Consider the following 16,611-nt stretch of genomic DNA (forward strand, 5'->3'; position numbering starts at 1 on the left):
ATATCTGTGCCATTAATCCAGATCTGTTATTGTTCAGGTTACTTTTGGGGTGTTTTCACACTTGTAGTTCGGTTTGTTTGGTTTATTTGGTCCGGACCTGAAAGGAAAATTATACATTTGGTCCTGGTCCGTTTAGCATTCACACTGGCATTTTTGACAGCGAACCTAAAGATGCAGAACCTAAAGGCATAGTGATACGTTCACAACCTGATTGGTCGAGTTGAATGACGGAACTTACCGGACACTTCAATAGTCTATGCTCATTGCCTGTATATGATTTTATTTTTACCCCCTGCGAACTCACAAAGAGATCATAAAAGGCATTTTTCTGCCTCGTTGCTCCACGTTTGCCCTCTGCTCATTTTGATTTGGATACACTGTTTGTTCCCTTGTTTGGTGCGCACCAGGTTTTGGATGGCAGCGTACCAATCGCACCAGGGTTTGTTTTAATGGAACCAAACATGACAAGTGTAAACACCCTTGGCCTAAAAGAGAAAACTGATAGTTCACGCCATTTATCAATTGCCGTAATTACAGGATTCTGACTTGGAACAAGCATTCACATGTTCTCATAGAGCGCAGAATGTTCAGACTTCATTACATTCTGTAATTATGGTAATTCCAACAAGATCAGAATGCACCATAACCATAGAAGACAATTTACTCCTACTTGTGGTAATGAATCCTTGAATTGGTAGGATTGCCTGCATAGTAGAGTATGTTTCGGCCTTAAAGTCACAATTGTTCCGTACAATTGAGTAACCTGAATCAGAACAAAACTTTAAAGAGGGCTCGTGGGCTTTGAATACTGTAGATGAACACCTGAATCCCCTTTTAACTGACATGAAAGGGTAACCTATCCAACAAAGCCTTCTCAAAATTAACAATGATCTGACTTGCCATTCCATCACTTTCAAATCGAGAAATGCTTTTATGTGTCTCTGGGTCTTTGGCTTGGTCACATCAGGAGAACCCCAGGCGCTTTGTAGTGCAACCTTTAGCACCCTGCAAACCACTAGGTCCTTTGTAGCTGGGCAGAGGTGCTCTTTGACAGGGAAAGTTGAAAGCGTTCAACATGAAGAGGGGGATCTCCAAGTTCCTGCTCTTTGAACTGAGCCGATGATGCCTTCCTTGGATATGTCAGTCCAAACCAAGGCAGAGGCATACAGATTCACATTAAACAAAAGCATTCTGTACCGTTATACCTGCGGACAACTTTATGTTTTTGCCACTGGGTGTCTTGTTATTGAGTTTGTACACTTGTTAGCATTGTGGATGCGCAGGTGAAATCATCAGGAGTGACTATCTTGCTAGAACTTAAACATGTTACCAATTTAAGGAAGCCAAAGAAACCATTAAATCCAATCTGCACATGTCACCCTGGAGTATCACAGAATGTGTCTTCGTTGTTGCTTCATATTAAACCTGTGGCATTTTAAAAAAGCAGTTTGACCCCTACTTGACCCCTCTGCTAATCATAGAGTGCTTGTCTGTCGCTCAGAGCATCCATTTTAGCTCCGCGCTTGTGCTATCGCCAGAGCTGCAATCACAAGGTTCACTGGGGCAATTAAGGAATCAGTAGCAGGAATGAAATTTCATCTTATCTATCCAAATGTCAGCATCTAATTTAGTTTCCATCATGCAACTGCCAATCACTGAGAAGGGAGATTGGTTGTCTCTTTTCCGTCTCAAGTCATGTAAACCTTCTGCTTTTCATTCTCTGCTTGAAATTGACTTTTGAGCTAGACAATAGGTAAGCCCTTCATCCATTTCCTTGTTATCTCTTCTCGTCGTAGGGAGGTGGTACATTCGGGAAGGCTGGCTAAAGACAGTGCCCCCTAAAGGCACGGAGGCAAAACCCAAGATGTTTTACCTGTTTTCTGACATCCTGCTCCAGGCCAAACAATGCAGTCCCATACATCCTACCAATGGAAATAAGTTTGCATGCCAGCGAATCTACCCATTGAAGGAGTGCACTGTGGACAAAGTCTTCGGCCACACCAAAAGCCAGGGAGGCCTTATTAGTGTAAGTTTAAAAAATGGATGCAGTTTGCTATGTTTACAATTCAAATGGATTTATTCTTGTTCATAAATTAGTGACCACTAATTCCACTAAAAGTAATCACCAAAATGAAAAGTTGATTACTGGACAAATTGTTGATGTTCACACTTTTTTTGAGAAATCTGCTTACCACTGGCATACTTATGATTGTCTCTGCATTTTGAGGGATAATTGGCAAAAAAGTGGTTTATTAAAAATACTGGTGACACTTAAGTATAGGGGACAATTCTCACTATGAACTAGTTACTTATTACCATGCCTATTATTAAGATATTGGCTATTTATTAGTACTTATAAAGCACCTATTTTGCATAACCATATTCTACAAACCTAATTTTAACTTAACAACTATCAATAAGCAGCAAATTAGGAGTTTATTGAGGTAAAAGCCATAGTTAATGTATTGTTAATAGCGAGAACTGGACTTTAAATATTAATATTTTGGTCACACATTATTTTAATCTCCTGCTTCATTAAATGTGCCCACGCCAGATGTAGAATCATGATTTGGGAATCTGAGAATGATTGAATGCACAGTACAATGGATATTATTGTAGTAGAAATTCTAACTGATTTTTAGATTCTGTAATCAATGCATTGAATTTTTATTGGTGGATCAATGCATTTTTACAACTGCAAGTTGTTTTTTTTTCCTTTGGGAAAATATAACACTTTCATCAATTAAAATTCCTCATAGGCCCTTTTCAGATCCATCAAATATATCTGAACCCTATGTCCCTCCCCACACTTATTGTTCTCAGAATGACTTGATCTGCAAAAAATGATCAATTTATCATTCTCCTCCTTGCACTAATTACTCGAGTTCCTCATAAGGCTTCAAGTTTTAATGTCTCCACATGGCTTGATCTCTTTCCAGGTCTCTGTGCTGCCGCTGTGTGACAAATTACGTCTAAACGATCTCCGCACTCTCATGAAACATTCAGACGAATGTATCGTACGCCACAAAGTGACTTAGTTGGTTATAAAATCGCAAGAATTCGAGTATAAAAAACTAATATACAATTATTTATGATGCGTACTCATTAACTACATAAATACAACCTAAAGATTTAGTATATAGTACTTTACATCTTGTTGGGCAATATTTTGATTTAGATTTAAAAGGATAGCTCACCAAAAAATAAAAATTCTATTTTTTCATTTTTTTTGTTTTGTTTTTTTGGTTAAAATTAATGGAGAATATCGCATTTTTCCATATGCGCTTTACCATTTCTGTCAGTGATGCTAGATCACTTGATGAGGTCCGCAAATCCTTTGCACGGAAACTACGCCGCAAAAAGAATAAATAAAAAAGCTTTCTTAAAAAGGCAGACGTTTTACTAATGACAATTAAAAACCAACAGACCGATGAAAAAGTGGGACATTTTCTCAATGCGGGACAAAGGGTGAAAATGCTGTGCGGTACAATGCGAAGCAGGACGCGTGGTCACCCTACATAGACAGCAAGGGTTTCTCCATATTCAATGTCCAGAAAGGTAGTAAAAACATCGTTAAAACAGTCCATGTGACATCAGTGGTTCAATCCTAATTTTATGAAGCTATGAGAAGAAAACAAAAATAACAACTTTGTTCAGCATTTCTCCTCTGCGTCAGTATCACAACGAATGTGCGTGCTTGACGTAGAACACGTGTGCACCACACTTTGTTTAAGTTTAGAGGAAAGTGCATGTATGCATCACGATACTCTTCAAAATGGCGCTAGGGTGACGCAGAGGAGAATAATTGTTGAATAAAGCTGTTATTTTTTGCGCACAAAAATTACGATTGAAACACTGTCACATGGACCATTTTGTTGATGTTCTTGGTACCTTTCTAGCCTTTAAACGTGGAAGGGCTCTGCTGTCTATGGAAGGTCAGAAAGCTCTCGGATTTCATTAAAAATACCTTAATTTGTGTTCCAAAGACGAACAAAGGTCTTACGGGATTGGAATTTTTGGGTGAACTAACCCAAGGCCGAAGACACTAGTGGTCCATGCTGTTATGTCACTGGTGTGCTTTTTTTGGCACGTGGAATAGACCTAAAGAACTGCGGGAAGGCGCTCGCATCACTCCATCGGATTAGATCACAGATCCATCTCTTCCGCTTGGCCGCTGAATGCATCTTCCCGAAACCCTGTCAGCGCTCGGCGCTCCTCTCCTCTCGTCCGCCTGGGCCGGGGCCGGGGCCGAGGCTGCATATTATCTAATGGCTAGAAATGGCATTTCATTAGCCTGTTATCCCACAGAGGCCTCAAATGCATACTCAATAGCATTAGGTGTAATTTCTCATAAGGACACATTATTGATCCCGGTTCCACCCGCCTCCCACCTGGACCGAAGGGAAAAGAGGCTGTCAGCACTCTCTGGCCCCTCCCCGGCCGGGCCGTGAAGAATTAAAGCCAAATTAAATTTGACAGCTGGAAATGCCATGGCAATCTATATGCAAAGTTTGAAAGTAGTAGTAGTAGAGGAAAATGCGCTATGAAAATTTTGGCTCTCTCTCCCCTATCCATTTGTCTAGATGAGCGAGTGTTTGTATACGGATAATTTCTTCCCTCCTTTTCTCTTTCTCTCGCATTTCCCATCTTCGCATCCCCCTCCCTTTTCGTCTCTCCGTCTTCCTCTCGCGGCTCGCCGTCTTTCTTCCTCCACCTCCTTGAATATTATTCTGCATCCATGACCGATTCCCTTTGATGTATAAATAATCAAGTGAAATTATGTGCGTCGAAGAGGCTCCGTGCTCCGCCGTTCGTATTATACAAAGTAATTTCTACCTAAGAGGGTCAGATTTCCTGACAAATCCCTAATTACCGCATCGCAATAGAAGTGGAATCTATTTGTGCATAAATCAGGCCACCCGTCGCCCCGCGCGGCGGACCCCTAATATCGCGCTCCGCTCTGCCTCGCTCGCTGAACTCGGTAATTAGATAATACTTTTGATGATGGTACATTTGAAATCTTAATCTATTTAATGCCTAATGAGAAACAAGGCCCCCCCGCCTCCTTAAAATATAACCGGAGCGTCATTACTTTTTACCAGGTGTCCATTAAAGACCCGGCTCCGCTCATCATTACGATTCCGTCCCCGGTCGTAATAAAGATTAGGCCTGATTATTGATATGCCGTCGGTAACTGCTGCCGTTTCCTCCACTCGGGCGGCTGCAGGTAAATGTGAAAGGTCATTTAATATTTTCGAGGCCCCAATTATAATCCACTCTAATGGGTCCCCGTTGTAATTATTCCGAGGATAAAGCCTCTGCCTTTGTTTGGGGTTGGATGGTTCCCGTTGTCTTGTTTGACATGTGTAATCTAGCAGTAAAGTCTCCTCAGTGCGGATGAGTGATGGTAATTGCTGTTGACTCAAGGATGAGCCATCTGACGGGAGGCGGAGAACGTGGGCCGAGCTCAGAAAACTTGTCCTCCAAGTGCAGATCATTGCCAAATTAGCAGCTGAGAGCATCAACTGGCACATCTGTGCGCCTTTGGGCTCGAGAACGTGTTGCTTCCTCTGCAGCTCCTTCGCATTTTCGTGACCTATTTTGAATCCGATTGAAAATCGAATCATTAAAGGCTAGGAAATTATTTACTTAAATGTTACTAACAGTGTTTGTGAGATGGATTAAGGCGGCTCACCTTTAATGTTAAGGCATTAAAATTCGTTAAGACTTTAAAATGCCTAGTTGTGGCTTTTCGCCCTCTGTGTCTGTAGGCTATATGCCTGGAGAGCTGTGAAGTCAGTACTGTGAATCATAAGATCACAAATGTTTGAGATTTTGAGACTGTGGTCCATGTAAACACTGGCGGCGACGCTAACAAACTAGTTCATGGACGCCCTCTAGTGATCCAGTGGAATTATGTGCACGGCAACATATATGTTGGTTTCAAATGATTTTGAAAGACAGCTTTACCATTTTCAAAAACTGTATTTTCATAACGCTTTTCATTTTCAATGTACATGTTTTAATCATTACTTCTGCTAAATAAAGTGAATGTAAAATATATACACTACCAGTCAAAAGTTTCTGAATAGTAAGATTTTTAATGTTTTTAAAGAAGTCTTTTCCGCTCACCAAGCCAGCAAAACCAGTGCAATTTTGAAATATTTGTACTATTTAAAATAACTGCTTTCTATTTGAATATATTTTAAAATGTAATTTATTCCTGTGATCAAAGCTCAATTTTCAGCATGATTACTCTTCAGTGTCACATGATCCAGAAATCGTTCTAATATGCTGATTTTCTGTTCTAGAAACATCTTTTATTGTTATTATCAATATTTAAAACAGCTGAGTACATTTTTTAGGATCCAAAGATCAGCATTTATATGAAATAAAAAAGCTTTTGTAACATTGTACACTATACCATTGGAGTCAGTATATTTTTAATAGAAATGTATACTTTAAATTGATCAAAAGTGATGATAAAGACATTTTTAATGTTACAAAAGATTTCTATTTCAGGTAAATGCTGTTCTTCTGAACTTTCTTTTCATCAGAGGAACCTGAAAAATTCTACCGTTTTCAACATAATAATAAAAATAATAAATGTTTTTGAGCAGCTGATCTGAATTTTAGAATGATTTCTGAAGGATCATGTAACTAGAATAATGATGCTAAAAATGTAACTTTGAAACCACAGCAATAAATTACATTTTAAAATATATACAAATAGAAAACAGTTATTTTAAATGGTAAAAAATATTTCAAAATTTTACTGTTTTTGCTGTACTTTGGATCAGTTAAAGGCAGCAAAGGTAGCAAAACAGAGTTCTTTAAAAAAACATTAAAAATCTTACTGTTCAAAAACACTTGACTGGTAGTGTATATAGTAATACATTTATAGTTTTTGTCACATTACATGATATTTTAACACATGACGTGTTAATAAAGGTTTTTCAAATATTAAGAAGCAATTTTGTTGAAATACATAATGTCAGCATTTTTAGTTTGTAATCCTATTCATTATAATACAATAATGTTATTTATATAAATAATTTTTATTTATTATTATATAATTATCAAAATGATTCAGAAATTAAAATCACAGTCCTCATAGAAGAGTTGTATTGCATTTTTAATGCATTTCTGAATATATGAATATATGATATGAGAATCTTTCATTTTCAAAAGACAAATATTTGATCAGTCAACGTCTTCAAATTATACTGCCAAAATCACTGATTTTCAGTGTCCCTCACCAGTTGCCTTCTTGCATAATCTCTTGATCTCTTCCACTAACTTGAATGTTTTCTCTCTTCCAGTTGACCTTCGCCAGGGCCAAACTGCTTCTAATGTCCGATGATCAGGGGGACATTAATGATTGGTACCGTAGCATCTGCTTGGCCATTGGGTGAGTTTCAATACTCAAAATTCAGCCCCTAAAACTTTCTAGTTTACAAACCCATATTTTTGTCCACTATGACAAACCACCCAGGTTTTGAAGTTAAAGCATCAACGCGGCTCATAGTCATCAGTCTTTTACACTGTAGTTAGTGTTAGCATAACATCAGTGGCCTTTACTGTCTCACAGGACCTGAGGGCAGGGCGATGGTTGACATGGGGCGAGCTCGTCACAGGGGACAGTCCCGACTCTCAAGGCTAGGCTAATTAGTTTAGCACTGTCTGAGTGATTGGGAGGGACAGACTGTCACCTCGTGCCATCTTCATAGTGGGGAGCTCCTCACATGCGGCCTTCTGCCCAACCTACAGGCCCAGGGGAGCACAATTAGAGACTAAGCTGGACAGGTTGTGGTGGCCGAGGTCAGAGGTGATTGCTACTGTATGAGGGGGTACACTGTGTGTGTGAGGAGTCTGGTTGCTGTCCTACTTGTACAATGGGGTCCAGTACTTTTTTTTTTTTTTTTTAATTGATTAATATTCTAATGATTGCGTATTTTTTGTGCAAGTCCTACCCTTTAATTGTTGTTGTTGTTGTTATTATTATGTTTTTTAAAACATTTAAAATAAAAAAAAAAAGTTACATGCATATTATACATTTTACCCTTATTTATAATTTTTTTTTTAATATTTCTTTGAATTAACTAACATTCAGTAACTTTTTCTGTATTATACCCTGACATTTTTGACTGTTTGCCCTGGAAAAATTATTTAAAAATTATTTTTAATTCAGAAATTAAAATGGTTATCATAGAAGAGATTTATTCACAACATTGCGTTAATAAATTGCATTTTTACTGTCAAATTTTAGCATGCATGCATTGACTGTTATGGTTAAAAGACGTCCAGAAACCTAATTTAGCGATTTAGAGCTGTTTTTAGAGCTGTTTCCACCACTAAATAAAAAATGTAAGGTTTTGCAATTTTTTTTTTTTTTTTTTTTTTTTTTTTTTCTCACAATTCTGACTTTTTTTCTGGGAATTGTATGTTTCCATATCACAGTTCTGAACTTTTTGTCTCAGAATTGCGTGATGCAAACTCACAATTCTGACTTTTTTCTCAGAGTTGTGAGAGAAACTCACAATTGCAAGTAATAAAGTCAGAATTGAAAGCTATAAACTCACAAATCATATTTTTTTTTTTTCTCAGAATTGCATGATATAAACTCACAATTGTGAGTTATGAAGTCGGAATTATTTTTGTGATATAAATCACAATTCTGACTTTTTGTCTCACAGTTGCAAGTTTATATCTCACAATTTTGACTTTATAATATGCATATAAACTTGCAATTCTGAGAACATATCAGTCTTTTTTCCCCTCAAAATTGTTTTTATTACTCAGAATTGCAAGTTTATATCTCTTAATTGCAAACTCGCATTTGTGAGAAAAAAAGTCATCTCTTTATTTCTCACAGTTGTTTATCACGCAGTCAGAATTGTGAGATACAAACTTGCATTCGCAAGAAAAATGGTTTATTTTATGACTTTATTTCTCACAATTGCGGGTTTATCATGCATTTGCAAGAAGAAAACTTTATTTTTATGACTTTCTTACAATTGTGAGTTTATTATGAATTTGAGAGAAAAAAGTCAGAATTGCGAAATACAAACTCTCATTTGCAAGAAAAATAGTCAGAATTGTGAATTTTAAATTTTAAGCTCGCAATTGTGAGAAAAGTCAGAATTGAGTTTATATCTCAGTTCTGAGAAAAAAAAGTCAGAATTGCGAGATTTAAGCTCGCAATTGCGAGGAAAAAAGTCTAAATTGCAAGATACAAACTCGCATTTGCAAGAAAAAAACTCAGAAATGCATGTTTTTATCTCGCAATTCTGACTTTATTTCTCACAACTGTGAGTTTATCATGCAACTGTGACAAAAAGTCAGAATTGTGAGTTTATATCTTGCAATCCTGACTTTATAACTTGAAATTGCGAGTTAGTCACGAATTGAGAATTGCAAGTTTATATCAATTCTGAGAGGGGAAAAAGCCAGAATTGCAAGATTTAAGCTCGCAATTGTGAGAGAAAAGTCAAAATTGTGAGTTTATATCTCACAATTCAGAGAAAAAAGTCAGAATTGTGAGATAAAGGGTTGCAATAACCTTTTTTAATTTTTTTTTTTCAGTGGCGGAAACGAGCTTCCATACTGACCCGTATAATTCAAAATTTTTAATAACATTTCTGCACTCATTTATGACTTGCTCACAAGTCCAGTATAATTTTTAAGTGTCCAATTCATCAGTTTAATAGAACAGGTTCACAAAACAATCTGTGCTGAAATATGCTACATTTAACTGTTTAGATTGGACTTAATTAAAAAGAAAGATCATAAATAAAAAATGAAACTGCTCGAACGGCCTCGAACATCATACAAAAGTCGTTATTGCAGTGCAGTTTTAATATATGCTTATTAAATATTGTTTGTTGACTCAGTTGTTGTTTCATTGAGTTTTACTGAATTTAAAAGATTAAGCAAAATGTATTATTCGACCCCTTTAAATTGTGGGATCCATTACTTGTGTCCTCTTTTAATTACTTTCATTTTTGACACAAGCCATGTCACCGATCCGTGTCACATTGCCTTTCTGATTCTGCATTCGTTCCCCTCCATGATTATCTGTAATGCAAATGTAATCGTTTCCTTTCATGAAACACTATCAGATTCCCGTTATCGATACAGTATTATGTTATTGCTATTGCTTGCGGTTGGGAAATACAATCCATGAGCTTATTTTCAGTTGTTGCGTACCAGTAATCTTAATGTCACTGATTATTGACTTGAAGAAAGACCACAAACATATCGAGCTGAAACTTAGGAGCACATCATTCCCTACAATTTCCTTTGCCATATGCCTAAAAATCAACATTGGTTTTCCATCTAAATGGTTTTAATTGTAATATTTGTGATAGGGTTTTTTTTCTCGCTAGAGGAATGTTGTTATACGAGATGAACATGGTTTGGGTTTCACCCACATATATGCAGATACACACCAATATTTGTTGGCCAGGGGACTCAATCAGTTGGCAATCGATGGTTTCGATGACATGAGGTGAAGGCGGCTGGAGCCTTATGACAAAACTGAGCGTCTCTCATCGAGGCAGATCGGCTTAACTCTATGGTCAGATAGACGTCTCCTATACAAACCAAATACTTCCCTTTCATATCACCAAAAAATATTCCGCACTATAGACACAGTGTCTCCTGTGTTGGACAATGCAGCGAACTGCACACATTCTTTCCAAAAAATAGCTTAAAAATATGTTTAATTTCAGTTATGTTCATGTCTCCATCTGTTTTTATAAAGTAGTTAATACGTTTGGATTTCATCTCAAAACCGCAGTCGTGAGCTGGAGCGTTTTTTTAAATTCAAGGTACAAGTTGTACAAACGTACGACACGTCTCGGTGTAACAAGAGCTGGAGCTTGAAGAGCTGGTCTGAGTTTGTCATCTGTATTAAAATGTCAAGATTAGCATCAGGTATGACATGAAAGAGGAGCTAATGATGTAGTTTCATACTCCAGCTTCTTGATTCCTGTTTAAATGACTGATCTTAATGTCTTCCTTGGTTCAGTTGATGACAGATGGTCTCGTTTTCCATCCCAGGCAGCTGAAGTCAAAGAAAACAGTGGTGCACAGGAGAGACGAGCTGCGTAGGAAGCCAATCAGATCGGATCCAGACAGTCAGAACACGCCAGAACTGCAGCAGACACGTGGATTAAAAAGAACCATGGTTGGTTGTTGCTTCATGTTAAAATGATTAATAACTAATATTAGTTAATTAAATGATGTATAGGGTGTTCTAAAGGCTGAGACCATTATTTTTTTCTAATTTAGTAATATTTACATAGTGTTCTATTGTAATATCTGTGTAATTTAATATTTAATTATATGTGTTTGAAATCTTAAAAACACTTTATTTCCAGGTTTGAAGAGACTGAAATTTTTGTCATCATTTACTCACCTTCATGTTGTTTCTAACCTGTATGAGTTTCTTTCTTCTGTTGAGCACAAAAGAAAATATTTTGAAGAAGGTTGGTGAAGTTTGGCTACCATCAACTGATTGGTCATCAACATTCTTCAAAATATCAACTTTTGTGCTCGACAGAAGGAAACTTGTGAGTAAATGATGACAGAAATTCATTTTTAACTATTGCTATAATATAATATAATATAATATAATATAATATAATATAATATATAATACAAAAAATGCAAAATTCATTATGCAGCTTTAAAAAAAACAATACTTTTTTATTAATGTGCTGGTCATATAATGTATACATATGTACAGTTTATATAATTTATATTATTTTAATTTATACTTTGTACGCAGATTGTTAGACCACTGTTCCTAAATGTAATTTATTTAATAAATAAATAAATAAATAAACAAATAAATGAAAGCTTTGGGGTTATATAATATGTAAAATGTGGGAAAAAAATGAGTATTGAAATAAATAATAAAATAATAGAAAAAAATGCAGAATTCATCAATTCTAGGCCACTAATTGTATAAGCGATGTAGTGAAGTAATGTAATATTATTAATATAAATTTATTCAAAAAAATTTTGATTGTTGTGCTGATCATATAATTTAAATTTCTGTACAATTTATATAATTAATATTTATTTTAATTTATACTGTGTACATAGATTTTTAGATTTTTGTATCCCACTGTACATAATCTAATTTAACTATTTAAACCAAACTAAATATAGTTATGTAGTTATGTAATATTTAAAAAAAAATGTAGGAAGGGAAAAAAAAGAACATTGAAATAAATATATAATATAATGATACAAAAAGTGCGTATTTCATTATTTCTATGCCACTATCATATAAGCAATTTTTTGAAATATAATATTAATAATATAAATTCATTTAAAAAACAAATTTATTGTTGTATAATTTATACTTTTTTATATAATTAATATTTATTTTAATTTATACTGTGTGCGCAGATTTATAGACTTTTGTACTCCACTGTTCATAATTTAATTTAATTATTAAAAGATTAATAAAAAATGTTTTGGGGTTATTTATTTATTTATTTTTTATTTATTTATTTATTTATTTATTTATTATGGGGAAGATAAATAATGTAATTTTATAATATAATATAATATAATACAAAAAATGCAGAATTCATTATTTCTAGGCCACTAATCGTATAAGAAATTTTGTGAAATATAATTTTAATACACATTTATTTAGAATTTATATAATTAATATTTATTTTAATGGTAACACTTAACAGTAAGGTGTCATTTGTTAATATTAATATATTAACTAACATGAACAAACAATGAACAATACATTTATTACAGTATTTATTAATCTTTCTCAATGCTAGTTAATAAAAATGCACTTCATTGTTAGTTCATGTTAGTTCACAGTGCATTAACTTTTAAAAAAAAAAACATCTTTGATTTATAATAATACATCAGAAAATGCTGAAATTAACATTAACCAACATTAACGTAGTTAACTAATGAAACTTATTGTAAAGTGTGTAAATTTTAAAAATAAATCTGTGTTTTCTCTCATGCAGATGTTAGATGAAGAAGTTTTGGAACACCGAGAGGGTCAAAGCAGCAGTTCCATCCCTTCAACAGGAGAAAACGGCCACAGCGCCACCAAGAGGCTGAAGCCTAATGAAGCTCCTGCTGCAAGGTAGTTTTACTGCATAACTACATTTTATCAGACTCTGATAGAACAATGCTGTACCATCTCTATTATCTTAACCAGTAGATTGCTTACCCAACATGTGTAATACAGACCTTCTGTGACAACTCTCTTTGATGCTCTGAAGAAAAGATCTTTTTATGCTGTGTATATATAAAACATGTACCATTGGAAATTTGAATAGCATAATAATGCTCACATTGTTAATGCAGACCACAGGAGTCTTCTGGATCGAGCTGCGTCATACTGTGAGGAGATTCAGGTTCTGAAAAGAGCTGAAAGATCTGCCCACAGACAGAAGGAGCAGAGGTGATTCAGGATAAATGTAATGCAATGCACATCTACTCCATACTGCTGCATTTTTTTCCATATGCCAAAGATTATGGTGCAATGCAGGCGTATTGCTTTTAAGCATGTTTACTGTTCACATTTTAAAGCTTTTTATACTGAGACGTCTTACTGTGTAAAGTGCAGAATTACTTGGTTATCACTAATAATGGCCAGAATCTAACAAAAAATACGCAGACACAAAAACGTCATGTATAGTAACAATTTATACACTCATCGACTATATATATCACTGAATATATATATATATCACTATAGTACAAAACAATGCTATTGTTTATCCTTTTGTCATCCTTTTTAATATGAAATAATTCAGTGCAATAAGGTTTTTTTTTTTTTTTGTTTGCATGAGGTTTTGCTCTTTTATACACTGGAACAATAGGGGAAATCTGCTTTTATATACTGAATGTTGTTTTAATTATACTCTGCAGTACTTAATGCAAATATATAATTTTTTTTGTCTGCTTGTGTTAATGAAAGTTTTACTGTTAGATCGATTTAGGGGTGTAATTGTTACTAACTCTGTCACACTGGTCAATATTATATTTTGCATGTGAATTAATAAAAGCTCAGTGATTTGCTCTAAATATTGACAAGCTCTATTAAACCAATAACTGTTCATGCTCTGGTCAACACTGCCCTCTTCTGGAGTATTGCTTATCTCTGAAGTCCCACATGCATTTAGTCCAATGCTAGACTTTGCTTGTAATGAGAAATTTTAAGTCTGTTAGAGATTCAGTTGTAACATAATAACAGTTTTACACTTACATCACGGTTTGGTCGGTTACCCAGATGCGCGGCCATATTGGCAATACCCGGATGTAAACAACAGCATGGATTGCACGGTTAATGTACTTCTGAATGTGTTGTTCTGCTAATTTATGCTGCCTAAACCATGGAAAAACATGTGGAAGCGGCTAAATCATATAGAGAAGGACTTAATACGCAGAAAAGGGCGTAAAATTTTGACAAACTAAAGTTAATATGTATGAGCAGTAAGATATTAGCTTAATATTTCAACCACCTGACTGGAAATGATAAGCACAAACACAAATGTTGTCAATATTCTTGCCCTGGAAATCCTGGTTCAGTTTGGCCAACCACAGACGTATTTTATTCTTCAGACAGTTTTTTGCACTTTTCTTTTTGATTTGTTATAACTTTTGGCAGTCTGTAGTACTCCAAATGTTTTTCCCAATCTTACCAATTAGTACAGCCCAAAACATGACAATAATTGACCATTTCCAGCAGCAATAATTAACAAAATTTGCTAGTTTCGTTCGGTTCAGTGGCATTGTTTACATTCTGTGCTGCCAATATAATCCAAAGACGAAGTGTTTATTAATTAATGTTAACTATATTTGTTAATAGTTAGCTTGGTTCCCACAGTCATGAATAGCCTGGACATTAGGGGGTTTAAAACCTGATTTCCAAATCATGGTAAAGGCAGAAATGTATATATTTAAGTTATTATCCACACTTTTCCTGAGTAACGGCTGAGCGCCGCCATGATGGATTCCAACTTCCGTTTGGTGCTTTCGTGTTGGGTTCTCTGTATAAATCCATGTTAAAATGGGGTAAAAAGACCAGCTAAATTTATAAACCGAAACTTGGCCACATGGTGGCATCACACTGCTTTTTGTTGTTATTTCATAAAGTAGGCCACGGAGTACAGGTGGTGATGAGAGCGCTGACCCTGTCTATGTTTAGACTCGTGCGATATTTCTTACGCTGGATAAGAAATTCAAACATTGTTGTTTTCACCTTTATTTTGGCCTTTATCATCACTGGATGCTAAACAGTGTCCATTTACGGTTTCAAAACAGACATTTGGATCGCTCAGTCGCAGCTGATGCAACAACATCTAATTTCTGAAACTGCCAGCAATTACCCGGTTGAATACTTGGCTCAATTTTCGCAATTTGCACCTCATCTTTTCACGTGTGCTCGATGCCGATGCCAGATTCTCTGCTGATTGTTCTGTCTCCTGCCTTACTTTCTGTTGCCAGGTGGTTGAGGATTCAGAATACCATTCATGGTCAATGTGTCTCAGTGTGTTTTTGATGGATTGAGGCAGGGTTACAGCCTGAGACCACAGTGAAAATGTGGGATTCATGATCTAGTATTCAAAATAAAGTTTTAGGATCTGAAAGCTGACACTGTCGTTAAGTAAATCAGTAGTATGTAGTTAAAAAATAAAAACATTAAAATAAAAATGCAGAATTAAAATGTGTATATGAAATAATTATGATAAAAATAATTAGATTAATTTCTAATCACCAATAATCATTAATCAAATGTGTAAAATCAGTTTAACACATATAAATATTATTATTATTTTTTTTTTTTTTTTTCACTAGTAGTCACAGAGTTTATAACCGCGCTGTATGTTATCCAGAGATGTTATCTTTGGTACTACTCAGTTAAAGTTCTATTTTTCTGCTTGCATTACTAAAAAGGATATCTTTGTAAGTAATAAATTGTTACCCTCTCTACCCTCCTTTTCAGCCTTAAATTTTGTTTTTGATGATGGATCGTTCTTCCTCCACATGCCAGATCTCTATAGCAAAGATGTTGATAAGCATTGTGTACTTCTATGTTTCTTAAGGAGAACAGAAGCAGCAGAAAAAAAAATAAATGCATAATGTTTCCTTGTTCTCTGGCTTACCTTTTGGGCAGTAAATCAGGTCTTATCTGAGTCTCTGGCACACTTCTTCTTGAGGGCTGACCTGTTTAATTGCTCCGTAACTGGAGTTGAAAGGGGACGGAGTGGCTGATACTGAGCCCAACGAGGTCTTGTTGACCTCAGCGGTTTTGTAGTTTCGTGACACAATTTGAGATCTGTGTCTGTTCATATAAGTGCATATAAGTCTTTTGTGTTTGGAGTTTTCTTTTGTAGTGTCTTTTTGTTTTTAGTTAGTTTGTTTTTGTTTGATTTTGTGGTTTTTGTTTTGTTCTTTTTTATTTATTTATTTATTTATTTGTTCTGGTTTGTTTACTGGGATTTTTTTAATTTGTTTGTTTTTGTGTTTTGTGCTGTCTGTTTTTACAAGTTTTGTTTTGTGTTTTGCTTTGCTTTTTTGTTTGCATGTACCTGTTCTTATAAGTGCATATAC

General features: G+C 35.2%; 1 protein-coding gene across 1 annotated transcript in view; it reads left to right on the top strand.

Moving 5' to 3' along the window:
- arhgef39 (Rho guanine nucleotide exchange factor (GEF) 39) overlaps positions 1 to 14,089 on the top strand; it is a 54,815-nt gene extending 40,726 nt beyond the window's left edge. Inside the window, exons 8-12 of the mRNA XM_051107120.1 lie at positions 1,797 to 2,026; positions 7,323 to 7,411; positions 11,065 to 11,191; positions 13,014 to 13,135; positions 13,360 to 14,089. Coding sequence (XP_050963077.1) covers positions 1,797 to 2,026; positions 7,323 to 7,411; positions 11,065 to 11,191; positions 13,014 to 13,135; positions 13,360 to 13,399 — 608 coding nt within the window. The 3' untranslated portion in view covers positions 13,400 to 14,089. The remainder of the gene's footprint in view (positions 1 to 1,796; positions 2,027 to 7,322; positions 7,412 to 11,064; positions 11,192 to 13,013; positions 13,136 to 13,359) is intronic.
- Positions 14,090 to 16,611: the final 2,522 nt, after the last annotated feature.

The sequence above is a fragment of the Labeo rohita genome, chromosome 4 (genome assembly GCF_022985175.1).
Source record: "Labeo rohita strain BAU-BD-2019 chromosome 4, IGBB_LRoh.1.0, whole genome shotgun sequence".
NCBI classification, from domain to species: domain Eukaryota; kingdom Metazoa; phylum Chordata; class Actinopteri; order Cypriniformes; family Cyprinidae; genus Labeo; species Labeo rohita.